At 43.8% G+C, this 20,861-nt stretch overlaps 2 protein-coding genes across 2 annotated transcripts; one reads left to right on the forward strand and one right to left on the reverse strand.

The window, feature by feature from the left end:
- Positions 1-9,957: 9,957 nt before the first annotated feature.
- Positions 9,958-11,310, forward strand: LOC143710530 (E3 SUMO-protein ligase ZBED1-like). The gene is made up of 2 exons (XM_077201470.1): positions 9,958-10,656; positions 10,821-11,310. The coding sequence occupies exons 1-2, from the start codon at positions 10,050-10,052 to the stop codon at positions 11,285-11,287; spliced, it is 1,074 nt and encodes a 357-aa protein (XP_077057585.1). The 5' UTR covers positions 9,958-10,049; the 3' UTR covers positions 11,288-11,310.
- Positions 11,311-18,289: 6,979 nt separating this feature from the next.
- On the reverse strand, positions 18,290-20,353 carry LOC143710531 (uncharacterized). The gene is made up of 3 exons (XM_077201471.1): positions 19,963-20,353; positions 18,998-19,838; positions 18,290-18,294 (listed from the first exon to the last, which is right to left on the reverse strand). Exons 1-3 carry the CDS (start codon positions 20,155-20,157, stop codon positions 18,290-18,292), a joined length of 1,041 nt encoding a protein of 346 aa, XP_077057586.1. The 5' UTR covers positions 20,158-20,353.
- Positions 20,354-20,861: the final 508 nt, after the last annotated feature.

Here is a 20,861-nt window from a genome sequence, read left to right on the forward strand (position 1 = left end):
GGACATGTCACCCACCTCCACATCATAGATTGAACATCCAGAAATATCGCACCTTGCTTTCCTCTTATTATTTACATCCTGCAATGGCATACTATCACTATCTCCATCCATACTCTTACTCATGATAATTACATTCACAGTACAGTAGTTGCTAATTCACCAAATACCAATGCTCGTTCTCAGTCGCACGCTCAAAACACCAAAACCGTAAGCAACACTCCTCCCCAGCACAGGACTGCAAACACAGGGAGAATAAATAGGGATAGCAACAAAGGAGGTAACGAGGGAGGACAGGTGGGGTAAATTAATCAATAATCAGGTAACAAGATGGGAGGGGTTAGACAATCGACAGGAGAGCACATGGCACAAGGAAACATACATGACAAGCCATGTGCTCACACCAAACATGACTAAAACACAAGCAAATGGCCAGTAAAACAAATCACAAGCCATGTGCTCACACAAAATGAGACATGAACACGCAGCGAGTGTTAAACAAAATTTGTGTGCTACACAGTACAAGACAAACGCTTCAGTGAAAACCAATTGAATATTTAATTACTACAATAGTAATTTCTCGGTAGAAATGACATCATAGGTGGAAATGTTTATCAAAAAAAGTAAATTTACACACAAACTGTCCTCCTTTTCAAACAGCCAATAGTGTTTAGTTTATCTCAGACTGCAGTCGTACTTGACAGCACCATGGAAACGAATCCGAGCGCTGGTGACACGTTGGATTCAATATTGACGTTAGGGTGTGAATAAATTCTAGCCATTTCATTCTGAAAACGGAATAAAACTTGAGCATTTGAGCAACTGAACACACATCACCAACTCATATTGCTCAACGTTAGTGATGTCCGGTTCGTGAACGGATCGTTCTTTTGAACCGGTTCTTTTTTTGTGCACCGGTTGAACCAGTTCACCAAATCGAACTGAATGGTTCAAAACATAGTCAGCGCTGATCCAGTTTTCTAAAGTTACTCGCCCTTCGGACAGTCCCTCCGACTCGAAATAAACAATATCCTGGAGTATATGTTACTCCAGTAACTCCGACAGTTAACGGATGGAACTGATGAGCACGAGCTGACACTGAGCATGCGTTTACTGGCGAACGTACAGTCAGGTACAGCCACGGTCGCTTCGGCCAGGTGGTGTTCTTAGCATAGGAGGCGGAGCTTTAGATTCTAGAGAGCATTTGATTGGACAGAAGATGTGATGAGAAGCTGAAGTCCGCGGTGAAGTCATACAAATCCATGATCCATTTTAGTGGAAGTGAGGGACTGTAGGTTTTGAATGCTTGTATCTCCTAAATGCAAATTTTGACATTGTTTTGGAGCACACCAGCTTATTTATAACATTCATCCTAACACATCATCCTAAAAAACATACATTTTGATTTCAGGGGGCCTTTAGGGTATGATTTAAGTGTAAAACTCCTCCCACACTGCGGGCATGTAAAAGGTTTCTCTCCGATGTGAGTTTTAGTGTGCTCCCTAAGGCTTGCTCTATGTCTGAAACTCTTCCCACATCGATCGCATATGTAAGGCTTCTCTCCAGTGTGGATTCTTGTATCTAAACCCCTTTCCACAGTGAGTGCATGTGAAAGGTCTTTCTCCAGTGTGAATCCTTGTGTGATCCTTCCGGCTTGTTTTAAATGTGAAAGTCTTTCCACCCTGATGACTTTTTGAGCTCCTATTCTATTTTTGTGACAAATTCTTTTTAGATTTCTTTTCAGATGTACTTCTTCACTCAGTTCTTCACTTTCCTCTTTCATCAGGTCTGAATGAAACAAATTAAATGGTTAAAAATCAAATTGAGGAAAATACAGGTGAAACAGGATCAAGTTAATAAAAGTGACCCCCAATTTAATTCCACAACACAACAGAGCTCAAGTGTTTTATGTGATATTTTATAGGCTAAACGCTAATTATCTCAGTTTAATGGCAATAAAACGTCTCAGGTTACGACTGTAACCTATGTTCCCTGAGAACAGGGAACGAGACAATACGTCAACGACGCTATGGGGAACGCCTCAGGCGTGACAGGTGTCTGAAATCACTATCAAATCACGTCAATCATATTGACCGGCGACAGCCCGTGAATCATAGCGTGAATGATTAACGTGCGACCTGGAAGTATAAAGGGGCGCCTTGCAAACATGACAAATCACCTTATCGTCTGAAGGGACTGTACGGTAGGCAAGCCCCGCGGCATGGCAGGGAGACGTATTGTCTCGTTCCCTGTTCTCAGGGAACATAGGTTACAGTCGTAACCTGAGACGTTCCCTTTCGAAGGGAACTCAACAATACGTCAACGACGCTATGGGGAACGATATACCAACGCCGCCATGCTAAGGGGAGTGCATGCCAAGTGGCAGTGACAACTGTCAGAACCAGCAACTTCAAATGAAACGCTAGAACCACTCACCCTCAGGTCACACTGGGCTGTCAGTGACAGCATTCCCTACGGTCATAGCCCAAGCTACAGCCTCACAGAAAAACCTTCATAAACATGGTTAAATGAAAGGTCTACCTGGGCCGGCTCCGGGCCTGGAACCTCAGCTTCCAATTAGAAGGGGTCCCTTCTAGGGAATGTGGCTAGGGAACCCAAGGGAACCCCAGCCAGTCACTATTCAGGGGAACGTACTCACCCCGAAATGCCACCAGGACGGCCTGACCTGGCGCCAGTACATAGACACTTAGTCTGGCCAAATCCTGTCTGTCTGAAGACAGAGCCTCTGGACAAATGCCTTAAGTAAGGCATCCAACCCGAGGGACTGCGAAGCTGGCAGTGAACCACTCGGCCCGGATCTCAGAGACGGGATATCCCGGAGAGTATGACTCAGCATAGTGCTTTCCGACCCTTGCTAGCGAGGGGAGTTTCTCTACTCGATCCACGGATCAACCCAGTGTCTGTGTTTCAAAACACTGAGGAGGCCTGTGAAGGCCTAAGGGCTGATCTAACTGGGAGGCCTCACGAGAGGCCTACGACCGTCTGACCAGACTCAGGAAGCCGCACGCTCAAAGAGACCCTCGTGAGGGGAGCACAAGGTCTGCCTGGTAGGCAAACCAGGCTGTAGGCAGAAAAGGTTCCGGGAGGGAACCTTTAGCAGAGAATGAACACTTTAGCGAGCCAGGGCGCAAGCTCGCCTTCAGCAGCTGCCTATTAAGGCTAGCTGAAACTGATAGCAAGAGACCACTAGCTTCATAAACCCAGCACCACTAGGGAGCGTTACAGGGAGGCCCGGAGAGGCCTACTACCTGATCCTTTAGGGAGGCACGTGAGGCCTACTACCTGATAACCACAGTACGTGGGAACTCACCTTCAGGGAGGCCTGGTGAGGCCTTCTACCCTACGACCACAGTATGTGGGGAGCTCACCTTCAGGGAGGCCTGGAGAAGCCTACTACCTGGTAACCACAAACTGTGGGAACTCACCTTCAGGGAGGCCTGGTGAGGCCTACTACCTGACCGTTCTCAATCAAGGAGGCCTGGAGGAGCCTACTACCTGATAACCCCAGTATGTGAGATGCTCACCTTCAGAGAGGCCAAGAGAGGCCTACTACCTGATAACCACAGTACGTGGGAACTCCTCCTTCAGGGAGGCCCGGTGAGGCCTGCTACCTTACAACCACAGTATGTGGGGAGCTCACCTTCAGGGAGGCCTGGTGAGGCCTACTACCTGGTCACCACTATCTGTGGGAACTCACCTTCAGGGAGGCCTGGTGAGGCCTACTACCTGACCGTTCTCATTCAAGGAGGCCTGGAGGAGCCTACTACCTGATAATCACAGCATGTGGGAACTCACCTTCAGGGAGGCCTGGTGAGGCCTACTACCTGACAGCCAAAATATTTGGGAGCCCACATCCAGGGAGGCCCAGAGCGGCCTACTACCTGACAGCCACAATATTTGGGAGCTCACATCCAGGGAGGCCCAGAGAGGCCTACTACCTGATAGCCAACGTAAGTGGGAATTCGCCTTCAGGGCGGCCGGGTGAGGCCTACTACCTGATAACCATCTTAAGTGGGAATTCACCTTCAGGGAGGCCTGAGTGGCCTACTACCTGATAACCACTGGTAGCTTTGAGCCCTGAGTCCGGGTGAAAGTATAAGGTGGCCTGCTAAGGCCAGCCAGCTGGGGACTCGCCTATCAGGGAGGCCTGGTCGGGCCTACTAGCTAATAGCAAGTCATATTCTGCCATAAAGTACACTGTTGGAAACCATACTACACAGCATAATTCACTAATGGGCTTCCAGTAGCGCTATAAGGTATGTCCCACAATGTTGGGACTCACCTCCGAGGAGGCCTGTTTAAGGCCTACTACCCATCAGTGAGTCAACTGCCCGAACCACCAAGGCCAACCACGTAAAGTGAGCTGGCCTACAGTGCCCTCTGGGGGGCTATCCAATCAAGGAGGCCTGCTGAGGCCTACTACCTAATGGCGCAGCCTTCGTTGGCAGAAAAACTGTTTACACAGCGCCTACAGCATCCTGGTGCCTAATCACATTGCCCATGGCAGTGTACTCCGCAAGAAAGCTAGCACCCTTAAAACAAGGGGAGTACAACATACGCCACTCTGCCTCAAAGGAGGCCCCAGTTAGTCAGGGGCCTACCATCTATGCATGGGCGTCAGCTCAGGGCAATGCTCTGGCTTCAGGGGAGCGTACTTCGACCAAAGAAGAAGTGAAGCTTACTTCATACTCGACCCGAGCCATAGTGGTGCGAGGTGGGATAAAACAGAACTGGGAGTGAAGTGCTCAGACCTACCCTGTATCACAGGGGAATACTCACACCTCACCCTGAGGTTACCAGGGTGCGGGCCTGCCAGCGGCTCTAGGGGTGACAGAAATGTATCTGTGCCCAACCTAGGGGAGTGGGGCTTGAATGAAAGCCAACCACCTACAACCTAGTGCTCGAGCAGTAGCTCAGCGAGGTGAGTGAAGCCTAAACTGGCGGCCTAAATCCGTAGGCCAGTTCTGCATGGCAGAGTCGGGCAGGAAACCCAGTCTTCTTCATGAAGCGAAAGACGGCCTAACCCTGCTCAATAAAGACATATATACCACGGAGGCCTGTTTGAGGCCTACCATGTCCTTACAAACCATCCTCAGCACCACGCTGCATTACTCTAGGCACCCCAGAATGCAGAGAAGGGGGCGGGCCTTGGCCTAATGACTCCCACGGGAGGAGGCTGTTTATACAGGGATGCAAGAAACCAACATTCACACAGTGAAGGGTCAGAGGAAGAAATGCTAAATTTTTTAGCAGATGCCTCTATTATCCCTGGCACAGCCTAGGCCAGCTACAGAGGCGGCCCTGGTGAGGGCCAGCCTGCAAGCATAGATCAATCTGAGGGCTCGGAGGAGCCGCAGCCTTACTAAAGAATATAGTCTGTATTATTCCATACAAAGGGCTGCAGAATCGCTCAGCCTAATGAAACCCAAACAGAGCTCAAGGGGCGAAATACTCAGGAAGAAGTCAACGGACCCGTGGGCCGGACATAAGATCTATCTGAAGCTCTAGCGTCAGTCAACACTCTAAGTAAAAAATTCTAAGAGAGAGACCAACTACTCTACCCTGAGGTGGCTAACAGCCCGAAGGCTAACATAGTTATCGTTCTGGCCACCTAACGGGGAACTTCAGGGCCCTAATGATCCAGGAAACTTCTCTTACCTTATTACCTTGACATGACCCCATAGCTCTATACAGGGAACGAGGTCTGTAGAGAGATACATCTCGGAATTTTAATTCACAAAAAAAAATTACTCTTAAAAGACCAGTCAGCTCACCTGCAGCGTGCGGAGTGAAGACTCGACAGATAGTTCTTTATGACCCTGGGGTCCACCACTTTACATGCCTGAAAGAGGCGTTTCTACTAGCCAAGCCTAGGCGGGCCATTGGAACATCGTTCTTATCATAGGCCCAGCCCCAGGCCTGATGTAATGAACGTCTGGGGAGTCAGAAGAGAGGAGAGGGCTGGATTTCTTTTTAATGAAGCCCTCCGGGGAGATTATCCATCAGCGACACTGTGTGCGCTTGTGCTGGATAACCTCCCTCAGATCCCTCTTCTTGCGGGAGTCACGCCTCTTCTGCGCCCTGTTCCTCCACGGAGGGGGCGCACGAGAGGCGACACTGGCTCTCTGGCCCTGTCTACGGTCCTCGGACCGTGAAGGGCCAGGCCCTCCCGCCTGCCTGGGTGTGGAACCGGATCTCAGCGGTATGCAGGATCCTGCAGCAGGTCGGCCTGATATGCCTGCAGCACCGCCATAGTGTGCAGGGAAGCACCAGCCTGAACCGCTGTCGTGTATGCTCTGCCATTCAAACGTGCTGTTGACTTTAGCGGTTTGGATGGCAGGGTTGGAGCTCTCAGTGTCGACGCCTGCCCAGACACGAGATAGTTCGCAAACGACTCGTCAAATGGGCGGCATCGACACATACCCATGCTCTGCGATCCCCTCAACATCAGCGAAATTAACCCGCTGATGTCGCTGAATACGGGCAGAGTATGGGCTCTTCCATGCCCTCTCGATCTCCGTGTGAAGATCACTAAGGAATGGAAGGCTCACCTGAGCTGGTGTGTATGGCAGGGGAGAAACCGATCGCCAAGCCTACCGCGAGCGGTCTCTCCTCTAGCGCGTCGCCATGGCAGCTACAGCCTGTTGGCGGCGCGCTCCACAACATCCACCAGGTCTGCATACACGGGGCAGGGTGGCTGAGAGGGTTCAGGATCTACCTGATTATAAACCTCCTCAGCCATCTCCTGCTCGTCCTGAAGAGCAGCAACTGCAGGAAACCATTGGTGCCTGCAGTTCGCCCTCGTCAGCCGTCGAATCATTTGAGAGGTTTACAGGACTCTCAAGATGATCGATGAGCTCTATCTGGAAGCCCATGATGCAAGTCGCCGCTCTGCCTCGGCACGAGCGGGACCACGCGGACCAGACGTTGAACCCCCTTCACTCGAGAAGAGGGCCAGACGAGAGCGGAGCGTTTTAAGAGAAAAACGCTCACAGTTCACACAGAGGATTCCCTCGAGAACCTCTCGTGCGCGCTCTTCTCCCAGGCAGGAAAAAACACACTCGTGTGCTGTACATTTCATTTTCTTACCGTTTCATTGAGTAGCGTTTTCAAACAGACAGTCCCTGAAGACGATGAGGTGATTTGTCATGTTTGCAAGGCGCCCCTTTATACTTCCAGGTCGCACGTTAATCATTCACGCTATGATTCACGGGCTGTCGCCGGTCAATATGATTGACGTGATTTGATAGTGATTTCAGACACCTGTCACGCCTGAGGCGTTCCCCATAGCGTCGCTGACGTATTGTTGAGTTCCCTTCGAAAGGGAACTGGGAGACAGTGTATGGAGGCTGGGTTTCCTGAAGTATTAGAGACCGGGGATGTTGTAAAAAGAGATGAGATGAAAAGTCATTAGTTAGAAAAATTTTGGACAGGGATGATTTCCCCATTACACCAATGACCATCCTCCTGAAGTGACAGTAGAAGTTTATTTGGGTGAATCCCATTAAATCAAAACCAGTAGCAACTTTTGCTGTTTCACTTGAAACAGGCCTCGCAACAGAAGTGACCTACACTTGCACTCAAAAAAGAGCCTTGTCCCCTCCGTCACACTGCACACACATCAGGGACGGAAATTAACAGTGGCGTGGAGCAAAAAGCCACCAAAAAAATATGCCCCCAAAATTGAAGATATGGGGCAAAATATTTCTTTATAAGCAATATTTATAAGCACTACAAAACAAGGAAGAGTGTTGTTTTCCCAAATATCAGCATGTTAGAAAATGAGTTTTTAATTTTATGCAACAGTTTTATTAACAGTTTAATATTAGGTGACTTAAATTTTAGACTCAATTAAGACTGAGAATATTGTGAATATTTCATATGCCAATAAAATTTATTCCAAAGAAAGCCACAGTAGCACCGCTGCGCTTCTCTGAGCAACACCATGATGTTGTGTAACTGAATGAATCCGTGTTTTTGAACTAATAGTCTAAAGAATGACTCACTCATAAAGACTGTGTAGCCCCCATCTTATGATAGCTCACTGGCGCCATCTATTGGGGATATTATCATAAAATCTCCCTTCACATAAAGGAAATTTTTTTAATGAAATTGAACACAACACAACATAACCTAACTTTTGAACACAACACAACATAACCTAACTTAATCAGAGAACCCATTATATACAGATTAACAGGTTGAACAAAACTCTGTTAATCTGTGAATAGCTTAATAAATAGTTCAGTAAGCATGACATTGTTCTGAAACTGTATATAATGAGGATTAGTCCAATTCTCTGTATTTTTCCTTTTTTTCTAATTTATATTTCCTTTTTTTAGTATCATTTTTTTTTTTTTTTTTTTACATAACATACTCTTTAGAGTATCTAGCGGGAGTTTTGATGTTGGATCTGGTTCTTGTGTTTCTTAGAACTGGGACTGTGGGTGGTAATGTAGCTTCTCTGTTTGTGATTTGCTGTGCTGTGCCCTCAGAAAACTCTCCTGTCCCCCACTAGTCTTCATTTACGCTGGGTTGGTCTGCTGGTAAGGTGACACTGAGCTGTTCAGGCACGGGACGAATGTCTTTTCTGTTGCGACGATATTTCTTGCCTTTCACTAGCAGGATGTAGGAAACGGTCACTAAACTGATCAATGCAGATGCCATGTACTGGTTGGGTTATTGGGGTGAAGAAGGACCTGTACTGTTTGTCCTTGAATTATGCTTGGCATGTCATGTGCTGTAGTGTCATAGCGTTGCTTCACTGCTGCTCACTTGGCTATTTTTTTTTGTGATAATGTCTTGCACTACTTTAGGATGAAGAAGCGACCTCTCCAGTAGGCAGGGTGGTGCGTGTTCTCCTTGACATGAGCCTTTGCATTGGAGAGCTGTTGAGGCCTTCTGTTGGGGTGTTTCTCCATGCCAGAACTGCTTTCCAGAGGTCTCCACCTTCCAAGGTGGACTTTTTAATCAGCGTTTTTGCTATTTTTACAGCTGACTCTGCTTTACCATTACTTTGGCTATGATATGGTGATGATGACATGGTTAGAGTCCCATTCCTCTGCGAATTGTTGAAAGTCCATGCCACTGAAGCATGGCGGTCCATTGTCTGTTAAAACCTCAAGGGGAATGGCATGTCTGCTGAACTGACTTTTGCAGCATTCAATGACTGTGGATGAGGTGTAATCTTACATTCTGTTTATCACCCAGTAATCAGAATAGTAATCCACCATAATTAGGAACATGGAGTCATTTGCAGTAAATAGGTCCATTCCTATCTTAGACCATGGGAGGTGAGGTATTTTGTGTGGAATCAATGTTTCTTTTTGCTGTTTCACATGGATAGTGTTGCATGTGTCACAACTGCTGACAAAGTCTGTGATGCCAGACCAGAAAACCGGTTGGAAAACAGCCTCAGGAGCCTTTCTCAGGCTAGCCTCAATTCCAGAGTGTCCAGTGTGGCTTTTTTCTAAAAAAATAAAATAAAATAAAAAACATCCCTTCAGGAATGAGAATCCTCTGTCCTTTGAATATTAGGCCACTGTTACTTGCAAGTTCCTCCTTGAAAGTCCAGAATGTCTGAATGATTTTCATTACTTTAAGGTTCTGCTAAAACATGTTAAACTTCCATCTAAAAAGGGGAGATGTAATGGCAGGTTATGGCCACGTGGGGGGGCTGGAGATGTTTAATGGGTGAGTGACAATACAGAGAGAAAAAGTTATCTGTTTTCATTCTGAGAGTTGTGTCTTTGAATACGGAGTATAGAGGAACAATACAGTTACCGGATACAGAATTGATTTGTTCATCTCTTTGGTTCGAGTCGTTCGGTAAGTTTCGTAATCTATTCTCAAAGTTGGGTTGGGAGCTGAGTCTATACTACAGAAGCTATGATGACTTTCACCTTGATATATTAGCGCGGATGTATACCTATAGCCGAATTGCACTGTAGGGGGCGAGAACGACTCTTCGAACATGTGTGTGTGTGTTTATGCCTACTGTGAAATTACCACATCAAACGTGACGTGCTAACATGGATGCAGCTATGAAGCCGCCGGGTTTGCTTCAGGGAAAATTTATTTTTAAGAAGCTTCCCAATGGAAACCTCGACAAGACTAAGGTTGTTTGCACCTTGTGCAATGCGGAATTAGTTTACTGTAGGAGTTCTTCCAGTCTCAAGTACCACCTAAACGTGAAGCATCCCTTAGCTAATGCGGTAGATGCCGGGCCAAGCACTGATGTAACGCAGGGGAAGAGTCGTCGTCGTCAAACTATTTTGTTTGAGTGCAACCAAGGCAAGCCCGTCAACACAGCTCTATCAGCCAAGCTAACTAATCTCCTCGCTCAGTGGATTGCCACCAGTTGCCGGACCATCAGCTTGGTTGAAGATGATGGGCTCGAGCTTGTTCTCCAGGCGGCCACAGGTGACCCATCTTACAAACTACCTGCGAGGCGAACTATCATGAGGAGAATACATGACCAGCACGCCGCAGAGAAAGTCGCAAAGGATGAGAAGATGGTAGAGGCGAGGTGTGTAGCACTGACTGGGGACCATTGGACATCTGTCAACAACGATAACTACCTCGGCGTTACTGTACACCTCATCGATGCCAGCTGGGAACTTCACTCCTTCGCTTTAGGTAGGCTACGTTATGTAATTTTAAATAACATAATTTAATTTAATTACTTAGCCTATTAATTACCACAACACCACGAATTACCACCACATTATGTTTGCTTCTTGATGATTGCTAGTTGTTTACTAGTGGTGAACTTATTCTGAGCTACTTTGTCTGTCCGTTAGGTGTGATGAAAACAGAGACGCCTCACTTTGCAGAAGCGTGTGCCAGGCATTTTCTCGACGTCGCTAATCAGTGGGGGATAGCTGACAAAATCAGCACTATTGGAACAGACAGCGCTCCTAATATGGTGGCAGCAGGGAAGATACTGCCATTCGAGCATTTGGCCTGTGTTGCGCATGTTGTACAGAGAGCTATTGTAATGTTACTTCGGGAAGGTGGTTTTGATGGTGCACTGGCCAAGTGCCGTAGACTGGTCGGACATTTCAAACACAGTCCGGCCAACTCAGACGAGCTGAATATCCAGCAAGCCTCCCTTGGACAAGTTCAGGAGCCGCTCGTGGAAGATGTTCCAACACGGTGGAATTCCACCCTTGAGATGATCATGCGCGTGATGCGCGACAGAGACGCACTGCACACAACGCTGTCTCAGCAGAAGCACAATCTGGCCCTCCCAACAAATGCTGAATGAGAAGTTGGCAAAGCTTGAGAAACTGCAGGTGTGGTCTACAAAGATAGCGTGTTCATGAATTGGCATACAAGTTAAACACATGCCCTTAAATGTGATTAAGAACTTTAAAAAGGTGTAATCTGAGTTAAATAAATCAGTCATTAATTATTTACTGCTCTGTTTCTGTGTGTGTGTGTGTGTGTGTGTGTGTGTGTGTGTGTGTGTGTGTGTGTGTGTGTGTGTGTTTGTGTGTGTGTGTGTGTGTGTGTGTGTGTGTGTATGTGTGTGTGTGTGTGTGTGTGTGTGTGTGTGTGTGTGTGTGTGTGTGTGTGTGTGTGTGTGTGTGTGTGTGTGTGTGTGTGTGTGTGTGTGTGTGTGTGTGTGTGTGTGTGTGTGTGTCTGTCTGTCTCTCTCTGTGTGATGAGTCTCCTTGGTGGGGATAAGTATGTATCCTGCTCTGTGGTTCTACCTGCCCTGTGCCACCTCCAGCATGCGATGAAGATCTCAGATGATGATCCTGCCTATATTGAGCGATTCAAGGCTGCCTTCACCAAGGACCTCAACCAGCAGAGCAAGAAATTAAACCTGGAATGGCTTAAGGTATGTCAGACTGACCAGAAGATAACTGCATTGTTTGACCATTATAGACTGTTAAGCCAGTAGATCGGTCAATGAATAGATGAATGAGTCATGAAGAAATATGGAGGATGGATTTGGAAAGTGAAATTTTCATCAATCAATAATTATTATTTTTTTATTCTTCAAAGGTGGCGACTGCTCTAGATCCACGATTTAAGGACCTCAAGTGTGGGACAAGCTAAGTGAGTTGGTGAAGGGAGAAGAACCTGCTCTGCAGCCACTCGGGAGGAGAACCTTGAGCCACCCGAGAAGAAAACAGCCCTGCTACTGATGGGATCAGACTCAGATCAGAAGAGGAGACACCAGAACACAATACTGTGGAGAGGTACGAGGCAGAGCCCAGTGCCAGTCTAGATCAGTGTCCACTGAAGTGGTGGTCGGAGCACTCTGCTGTCTATGGTCAGATGGCCAACATTGCCTGTAAATACTTGGGGACTCCTGCCACAACTGTCCCATGCGAGATACTTTTTTCTTTAGCAGGCCATATTGTGCAGAAGAGGAGATCTAGTTTGTCACCAGAAAATGTGAACAAGCTGGTCTGCCTGAGTGACTGGTGGAAGAAGGAAAATAGAGCTTGGACTGATTGACATAAAGCTACTGACTGTAAAACAGTTCATCACGACCTCTTATCTAGGCCTACAGTTCAAAATGCATGTTTAACTGAATAAACAGTTAGTAAACACAAGTACGTCTGATTGAACATGATTTATTTTCATCACCAATTATCATAGTAGAACAGCTTTCTCAAGCAGTTTATGATGCATTTTGGAAACAGGAGATGAGTCTAATGCGCCACCTGGCTTGAGAAACCCGTTCTCAAAGACTTACTTTCAGTCATTATTTGGGTAGCACACATATTCTGAATGCCTTCGGCAAAATTCAAATGAGCCATTTTAATCTAGATTAATCTAGATTAATTCCAATATTACAGTGAGATTAATCTAGATTAAAAAAATGAATCTATGCCCACCTCTAATATATAGGCATCTTTATTAAAGGGATTTTCCCCATCATAGATAAAGTTTAAATCATTACCAACTCTTTAGTACCATATTGATATGGAGAACCATCATGACAGAAATTCTAAAAATTATAAATTGTAAGAAATAAAAAGCTATAATTTGAGACCGAAAACGCAGCATGTAACTGTTAAAAAAACTGACTACGCACTTGTTTGTAAGAAATTTTGGGAATTGTTAACTAATTTCTGTGTCCAGCGCTATCACATCACGTGACAAAAGAACAAAAGAAGAATCTGACCCGAAGACTCGAGAGGTGAACAAATAATTTCTCTTTCCGGTACCAACAGCATGGCCTCTATGGGACTGACGGGAAGAACGAAAGACTCGGACCCGAACCTGAAGATTCGAGAGATGAACTAATCATTTCAGTTTCCAGTACAGAAGTTATAGGATGTTGCGCATGCGCGGTCAACACAAAATGAACGAATCACTCTCTGAGACAACTCAGTAGTCCCGAGTCATATTAAAGATTAAAAAATCAAAGCTAAAGCCCTCGGTGCCACAATGACCACAGGCCCGACGGTGTGCCAATGGGGGTATTTTATAACTCAAAGCATATTTTCAGGAAAGTAATAAGATCAGTATCAATGGACATTATAATAAGCTATCTGCTATTGAAATCAGTGTGAATATATGCAATCACTCTCTATCACAAACAACGTTAACAAAGTGTGACAATGAGACCACAAAAAAAAATTGCCCTTTCGTCTGAGATGTATGTGAGATGTTAACCATACTTAATTAACTTATTAAATTAACAGATCCATAACTTATTCACTATAAATTAAACAAATGTGTTGATACTCAAACAAATACTAAATTTGATTGGAAAACGATATATAGTGCAGGAGACTTTAGCAGAGGATCTTGAACATCAAAAACATCAGTAGACCTGGGGCCTATACCATGAAGCCGGTTTAGGTGGCTAGCCAGCTATGTTTCAGTTTAGTTTGCAACAACCCTGGGTTTTAGGGACCATGAAAGTGGTTTGGCTTTTAGCAGTGTTCATCACCATAGTAACTTACGCTCCACGGCTAACCTGGTCCGGGGCAGGTTATGTTCCAGGTAAGAGGTTGCAAGCCGAACTTGGACCAATCAGCTGCGAGCAAAGTGACGCATGTCTGATGCGATAAACTCACTCCACCTGTTTCTACTCCAAATTAAAGGTCACTACATAGCAAATGATTTTTAAAGACAAAATCGTCTGGTTTTTAGTGATGCTTATTTATAATAATAAATTTGTATGATTTAGATATTATATATGTAATTATTATACCCTTAATCACAGATGTATAATTTTAGTTCATCAATTATTATTACGCAGTTTAAATGAATAAATATATAAAGGTAATATAAATACGCTTTAGCATCAATAGATGAAGCTATAAAATAACTACATGTGAGCTTAAATGTTCAATTCTCTCTATACCTTTATTAACTGTATAAAATAACTCCACAACTTTTACTTGCACTGATATACAGTAGCGAGACTTTTTCTTTTAGTTGTCCTCTTTCATAGACAGCTGTTTTCTTCTTGCTGTGTAAATTTGTTTAAATCCTTCCTATTTTAATACTTTTATTTAATAAGTGAATTGCGCTGGTTCTCTTGCGAGAAATTAATCTCAGTTTCACTCTTTCTCAGCGTGTGATTGGCTGTTCGCTACTGATGTCACACTTAAACTCCTAAACTCAGGATAAAGCCTGAGTTGACAGAGAAAGTTGATGATCAGCATCATGGTACCAACAAAGCCTGGTTGGATTGGTTTGGTTTTGTCAACTCTAAACTAATCCTGTAACCCTGAGTTTGTTCAACTACCATCATGGTACAGGCCCCAGAAGTAGTACTGTGCAGTATTGGACTATGTTAGGTCTACTTTTTTTTATAAGTGTACTTCTTGTCACTCCGTGCAGTACTGAGTAGCTGTTTGTCTTTCAAACAGCTACAGTAAAACTCTGATCAGGACTGCTCAAAGTTGAGAGTGATCAAGAGCTGTAACATAGAGGGGAGGAGTAAGATGAGAAGTTTCTAATGAACAAGAGTAATTGTATAGGGTGTTGTGAACATATTATGGCCATATTTGTCATTGTTTCCAGTAACACCATCCAAACAGTGATACCACACATAAATAACCTATAATCTATAAACTTTTCTAAATTCAATTATTACACAATTTTTATTATTGGTAAGAAAATCTATTTATGTATTCAGACCTATTCTATTCTATAGTATTCTATAGTATTAAAGGATGTAATTCTTTAGATTTGTTAAGCATGAGTTATTTTCTTTACACATGCACATTTTTCTTATTAAATATCTATTAAATATATCTCTCTCTTATTTCTTATTTAAAAAATGCATGTGTCTGTCTGTGTACCTTTAAAGGGGAAATGAAACATCAATGTTTTGGCACTGGTAGTAGCTACATATATTAGAAAAATCACCTTGCCTAAAAATTTTATTTTAAAAAGTTGTAAAAACCACAGATAGGACTTTTTTTTGTAATTTCTATCTATCTATCTATCTATCTATCTATCTATCTATCTATCTATCTATCTATCTATCTATCTATCTATCTATCTATCTATATATCTATCTATCTATCTATCTATCTATCTATCTATCTTTCTATTTATCTATCTATCTATCTATCTTTCTATCTATCTATCTATCTAGCGAGTCGCCATTTTGGCAGTGTTGGGAAAGTTCACTTTCTACATGAACTAGTTCAAAGTTCAGTTCACAAATTTTAAAATGAACTAGTTCGGTTCATAGTTCATACTTAAAATTTTGAACTAGTTCATAGTTATTTTTTTTCCATATGTTGCTGCGAGCTATTATTTTTCAAAATGATTGCCAAAGTGACACACACACACACACAAACACACACGCGCACGCACACACGACTTGTTTACAGTTTTTTTTATTCGCTTTGGTACTATTTTCACAAGTAAGGTGTACATTTTCAAAACTCTTAGTACAAAAATCAAAACTGATCACACTTGTAACGCAGCTAGTCATTCTTTCAAAACCTGATATAATGCTTTTAGTCAGTTGCACATGTTTTAGTCCACATAATCATTGTTTCAAACACAAGATTATTGTAATATGTAATGAGAACATTTGGTTTAATCACCGAAACACAACAGTATGATCTTCTTTCAGTTTAGTACTTTTAACAATCAGTTCATCCAACAGCAAACAATGCAAGATACATGTTTCAAATCGGCCTTAGAAGTGCTAAAATTAATATGCTACAGTACTATAAAAGACAGATTACACAGTTTTCACATTAGGCAATACACTTACATTACCCAACATTTACATAATCTGTAATTTCCAAAATACCCATCCTATGTGTATATCAAGTGAAGGATCAATGAAGACATCCTCTACAATCATTTGAGCAAATTAGTTTTTATTTTTCAGATATACAGTAATTGTAATATAGGTATACTTTCTATAATGAAATGTAACGTAATGAGAACAAAACATAACATTTAGTGCACACATTACATTAATTTGGATCAAGCCTGTCTTGAGCATTTGGCCATAGATTCTCGTCCACATCACAATGAATGTTATCATTGTTCATGCACCTTGGGAAAAACCTTTTGGCGTGACGAATCCATGCTTGACATTGGTCTACACTGATGTCATCACATGCTTCATCCATGGCCTGAAGGAGGGTGGCACGCTCAAGGGGTCGGCGATCATAGACCTTCCACCTCCATGCTGAAAAAAATTCCTCAATAGGGTTGAGGAAAGGAGAGTATGGAGGCAGGTAGAGGGTCATGAATCGGGGATGGGCCTGAAACCATGCTTGAACTACCTCTGCATGGTGGAACCTGACATTGTCCCACACAATTACACAGGTGACCCTTTCACCTTGACAGGCCGGCTCAATTTCATTGAGAAAGATGTGCAGCATTATAGGAGCCAAGTAATGGCCTACGTCCTACGACACCATCTTCAGAGATAGCTGCGCACATGGAGATGTTTCCTCCACTTGGACTGTGGCCCGTTGGCCGATGATGTTCCGTCCACGGCGACGAGTTTTGGCCAGGTTAAAGCCCGCTTCATCAACAAAAATGTACTTGTGATGGTTGACATCAGCGTCAAGCACCATAACCCTCTAAAAAATATATTTTGGTTAGTTCTTTTTACAGTGTTGTTCCATATACATATGACATAAGTGATGCATCAAATAGTAACAGTAATACAATATATAGTGCTGTACCTGAACATACTCAGCCCTTAGTTGTTTCACCCGGTCATTGTTTCTCTCAAAAGGCACCAGGTAAATTTGTTTCATTGATACCTGGTGCCTCTTCAAAAGGCGGCCTCCTGTTGGTAGGCTGATGGATGCCACATTGGCAAAGGTGTCATTGTTCTCCTCAATTGCCTGCTTTATTTCTGACAGCCGTATATCATTCCTGGCCCTCACCATTTCCACCACTGCCAACTCTTGCTGATCGGTCAGCACACGGCCGCGGCCACCACTATGGGGTTTTCTGTCAATTCTAAGCATAGAACAGAGTATACTGTCAATAAATCATACTGTACCAATACTGTAACATGTCTGATGAATTTACATGCATTACAATTTACTGTAAATGTATTACTGTAGTATACGTCCTCCACACTTACCGGTTTTCTTGGCGAAAAGTTCGGATGATAGAATTGACAGTTGATCTTTTTAGATTTGGATCAACTAATCTGGCAGCCTCTGCCATAGTAAGGCCTCAGTTCACCACATGATCAACGATGATGGCCCGGACTTCATTAGAGACAACAGTTCTGCCTCCCTCTCTCTGATGACCAACCCTTTGACGGGCTCCATGCCCACCTCTCTCACCTCTCTGACCTCTCTGCCCACCTATCTCACCTCTCTGACCTCTTTGCCCACCTCTCTCACCTCTCTGACCTCTCTGCCCACCTCTCTCACCTCTCTGCCCACCTCTCTGACCTCTTTGCCCACCTCTCTCACCTCTCTGCCCACCTCTCTGACCTCTCTGCCCACCTCTCTGACCACCTCTCTGACGGATTCCTTGTCCACGAGCTCTTCCAATTCCTTGCGGTCTATCCTGCTCCATGTTGAAAGAAATTGCTAGTGTTTACACCCCCACTTTTATATACAGTAGTGACCAATTGTGGTTACCACGGTGTGAAATCAATTAGCAATAACGAGTATTCATCATGTGTGGTTACACGTAATTTATATGTTTGTACAAACACACATTTTATTTCTGTAGTTCTCAAAATCCATATAATGTATATTGCTGAAATGAAAATCTATAGGTGTACCAAATGATTCATTGATTAACCATTAAGATCAGTTGGATTTAATAATAGACAAATGTATTAAACTGAACAAAAAGAGATGCAAATCAAAAGTTTGATAATAAGAGCTTTATGACAGGCAGTTACTGTGAATGAAACAGTTATGTAGATGAAACACTTATTTTGTGTTGTGAAAAGGATACTTTGTGATTTTGTGAATTGTACTAACACAATTGAAAACATGATAAAATGTTTGAAAAAAGTGCACTTTTGATGATCTGTTGTGATATTAGCACTAAGAGTTTTGAAAATGTACACCTTACTTGTGAAAATAGTACCAAAGCGAATAAAAAAAACTGTAAATACATTTATGTTGTTAATAAATAACAATAAATTGTTGTTGTACCAGCAATATCTCCAAATTTAGTTTTTCAAAGTAGAAATCTCAAATGTCGTGATTTGCCAATGCAAGAGAGTACCGGCACCTTTTCCACCACTTCAAGCACTGGCCACAGCCCATATAGAACCACAGACAGCTATTATTGTATCGCTGGGGAAAGTTTGCACAGAAATGTAAGATTTTTTTTCCCATCCTCCCGACCTTGTCATAAAACTTGTTAAAATGATCATACGACGCCTCCTTGTTGCCTTTTGTTTTGATGACGCATGCGGCGGTGCGACACTCACAAAGTTTATGCAAAGCACAGCAAGTAAGAATCATAGATTTCACGATTGTAACATCACAGTCATTTCTTTTCATGAGGCAACGCCACCTTCCCTTCAGTCTACCAAAAGCGTTTTCAACCACTATCCGTGCTCGACATATTTTTTTGTTGTAGATCTGCTGTTCTACTGTCAGCCGTCCAGTGTCAGTGAATGGCTTTAGGAGCCAGTTCTGCAGGGGATAGGCAGAATCTCCCAGGATGTAGTAGGCAACATTCACCCCACCAATATTCCTGGTGTAAGCTGGAAAGTGGTTGCCACGGCTGGCCAACTCCCACAATGTGGACAGTCTTAAAACACGAGCATCATGCAAGCTGCCAGGCAGTCCTGCATACACGTTCCAGAACAGTCCTTTTCCATCTGCAACACCTTGGAGGACGATGGAGTGCAAACCTTTACGGTTGAAATAGTCACAGTGGTACTCCTGTGGTGCCAAAATGGGTATGTGTGACCCATCAATAGCACCAACACACTGCGGGAGCCCCCCTCTGTTCTCAATGTAGGCAGCCATTTCTTCAAACTTCTCCTGGTCTGGGTAACGGAATTGTTCGGGAACCAACAACGTTTCTGCAGCAGCAGTGAACTCTTGAACACACCGGCAAACAGTTGTTACGCTTACTCCGAAAAGATGGCCGACAGTTCTGTACTCTGAACCAGTCGCAAGCTTCCATAGAGCGATGGCCACTCTCTTCTTTAGAGGAACACACTTGCGGAAGCTTGTGTCTTGTCTCTCCATCACTGGACGCAGTTTGTTGTACAAATATATGAATGTTTCTTCCGACATTCTGAAGTTCTGAACCCACTGCGCGTTTGTGAAACCAGGAACAATAACATCCCACCACTCGGTAGCTCGGTTGAAAGCCCAAACAGACGGTCTGCCGCGGCGACTTTGCAAAGCGAAACAGATCTGAAACACATAAACCATGCACATTTTAGTACGTAATACTGGTAGCTATAAAGTTGATTAAATACTTTGCATATAGTATAGTATTTACACATATGCAAACGTTAGCTATGTTAGCATAACTTACCCTCTTGCGTCGGCTTTGAACAACCGGATTCGTCTCGTAGTCTGAACTCTGTAGTAATTCCCAAACTCTCCTGTTTTTTTCAGCAGTGTTTCGTTTTGCTGCCCTCAGCCTCTCATGAAACAACGTTTGTCTTCTTGATGTGAGAAACAGCCACATCCCGAGGATCAAAAACAGCATACACTCGATTTCCTCCATTGTCCTGTGTGTGTGGATAGCAGATGTGTGTCGCGTATAAGATTACATCACGGCAGTTTCCTGCGGCGTCGCTATGACGACCGGGTACTTTTTGTGGCGGTACTATCTGCAATGGAAAACGGAGCGAAAATTGAGCCGAGTCGAGGCGAGCCGAGGCGAGTCGAGCCGAGTCGAGCTGGTACTGGTAATGGAAAAGCGCCATATGTCTGCGTTAACATGTGCTGTGAATGAACGTCGCGTTGTACAGTATGGAGACGGAGGCGCCAGAACTGCAACTGATAGAATGCACTGTTTCACGATACACGCTATTTCTTCAAAAGAGGGTTGTGGAGACATTTTACTGCACTGCTCACGCTCAATTAAAGTGAAAGCACACTTTTGATGGACAAAATAAATATGATTTCACACAAAAAGTGCCCAAAATGCACAGAATAAACATGTCTAGTTTTAACAAGAACTTGAGTATGTCAGAAAAGAAAATGAACACTCAAAAATATAGAAGATTTACCCATTTAAACTGGTTTTTAATTATTCAGTTTGGGTGTAAGTACGGTGTATTATAAAAAATAAAAAATAAAAATAAAGTAGCTAGCCAGAAAATATGATATATATATATATATATATATATATATATATATATATATATATGTGACCAGTCACGGAAACTAGGGACACAAGTCGGTTCTGGGGCATTTTGAGTTATT

This window comes from Siphateles boraxobius, unplaced genomic scaffold (genome assembly GCF_051911475.1).
Source record: "Siphateles boraxobius isolate OS27281-9 unplaced genomic scaffold, OSU_SipBor_1 470, whole genome shotgun sequence".
NCBI classification, from domain to species: Eukaryota; Metazoa; Chordata; class Actinopteri; order Cypriniformes; family Leuciscidae; genus Siphateles; species Siphateles boraxobius.

Coding starts and splice junctions, on each gene's coding strand:
- LOC143710530 (XM_077201470.1), top strand. CDS start 10,050: ATGGATGCAGCTATGAAGCCGCCGGGTTTGCTTCAGGGAAAATTTATT. Junction 10,657..10,820: donor ACTTCACTCCTTCGCTTTAG/GTAGGCTACGTT, acceptor TCTGTCCGTTAG/GTGTGATGAAAACAGAGACG.
- LOC143710531 (XM_077201471.1), bottom strand. CDS start 20,157: ATGGAGGAAATCGAGTGTATGCTGTTTTTGATCCTCGGGATGTGGCTG. Junction 19,839..19,962: donor TTCAAAGCCGACGCAAGAGG/GTAAGTTATGCT, acceptor TATGTGTTTCAG/ATCTGTTTCGCTTTGCAAAG.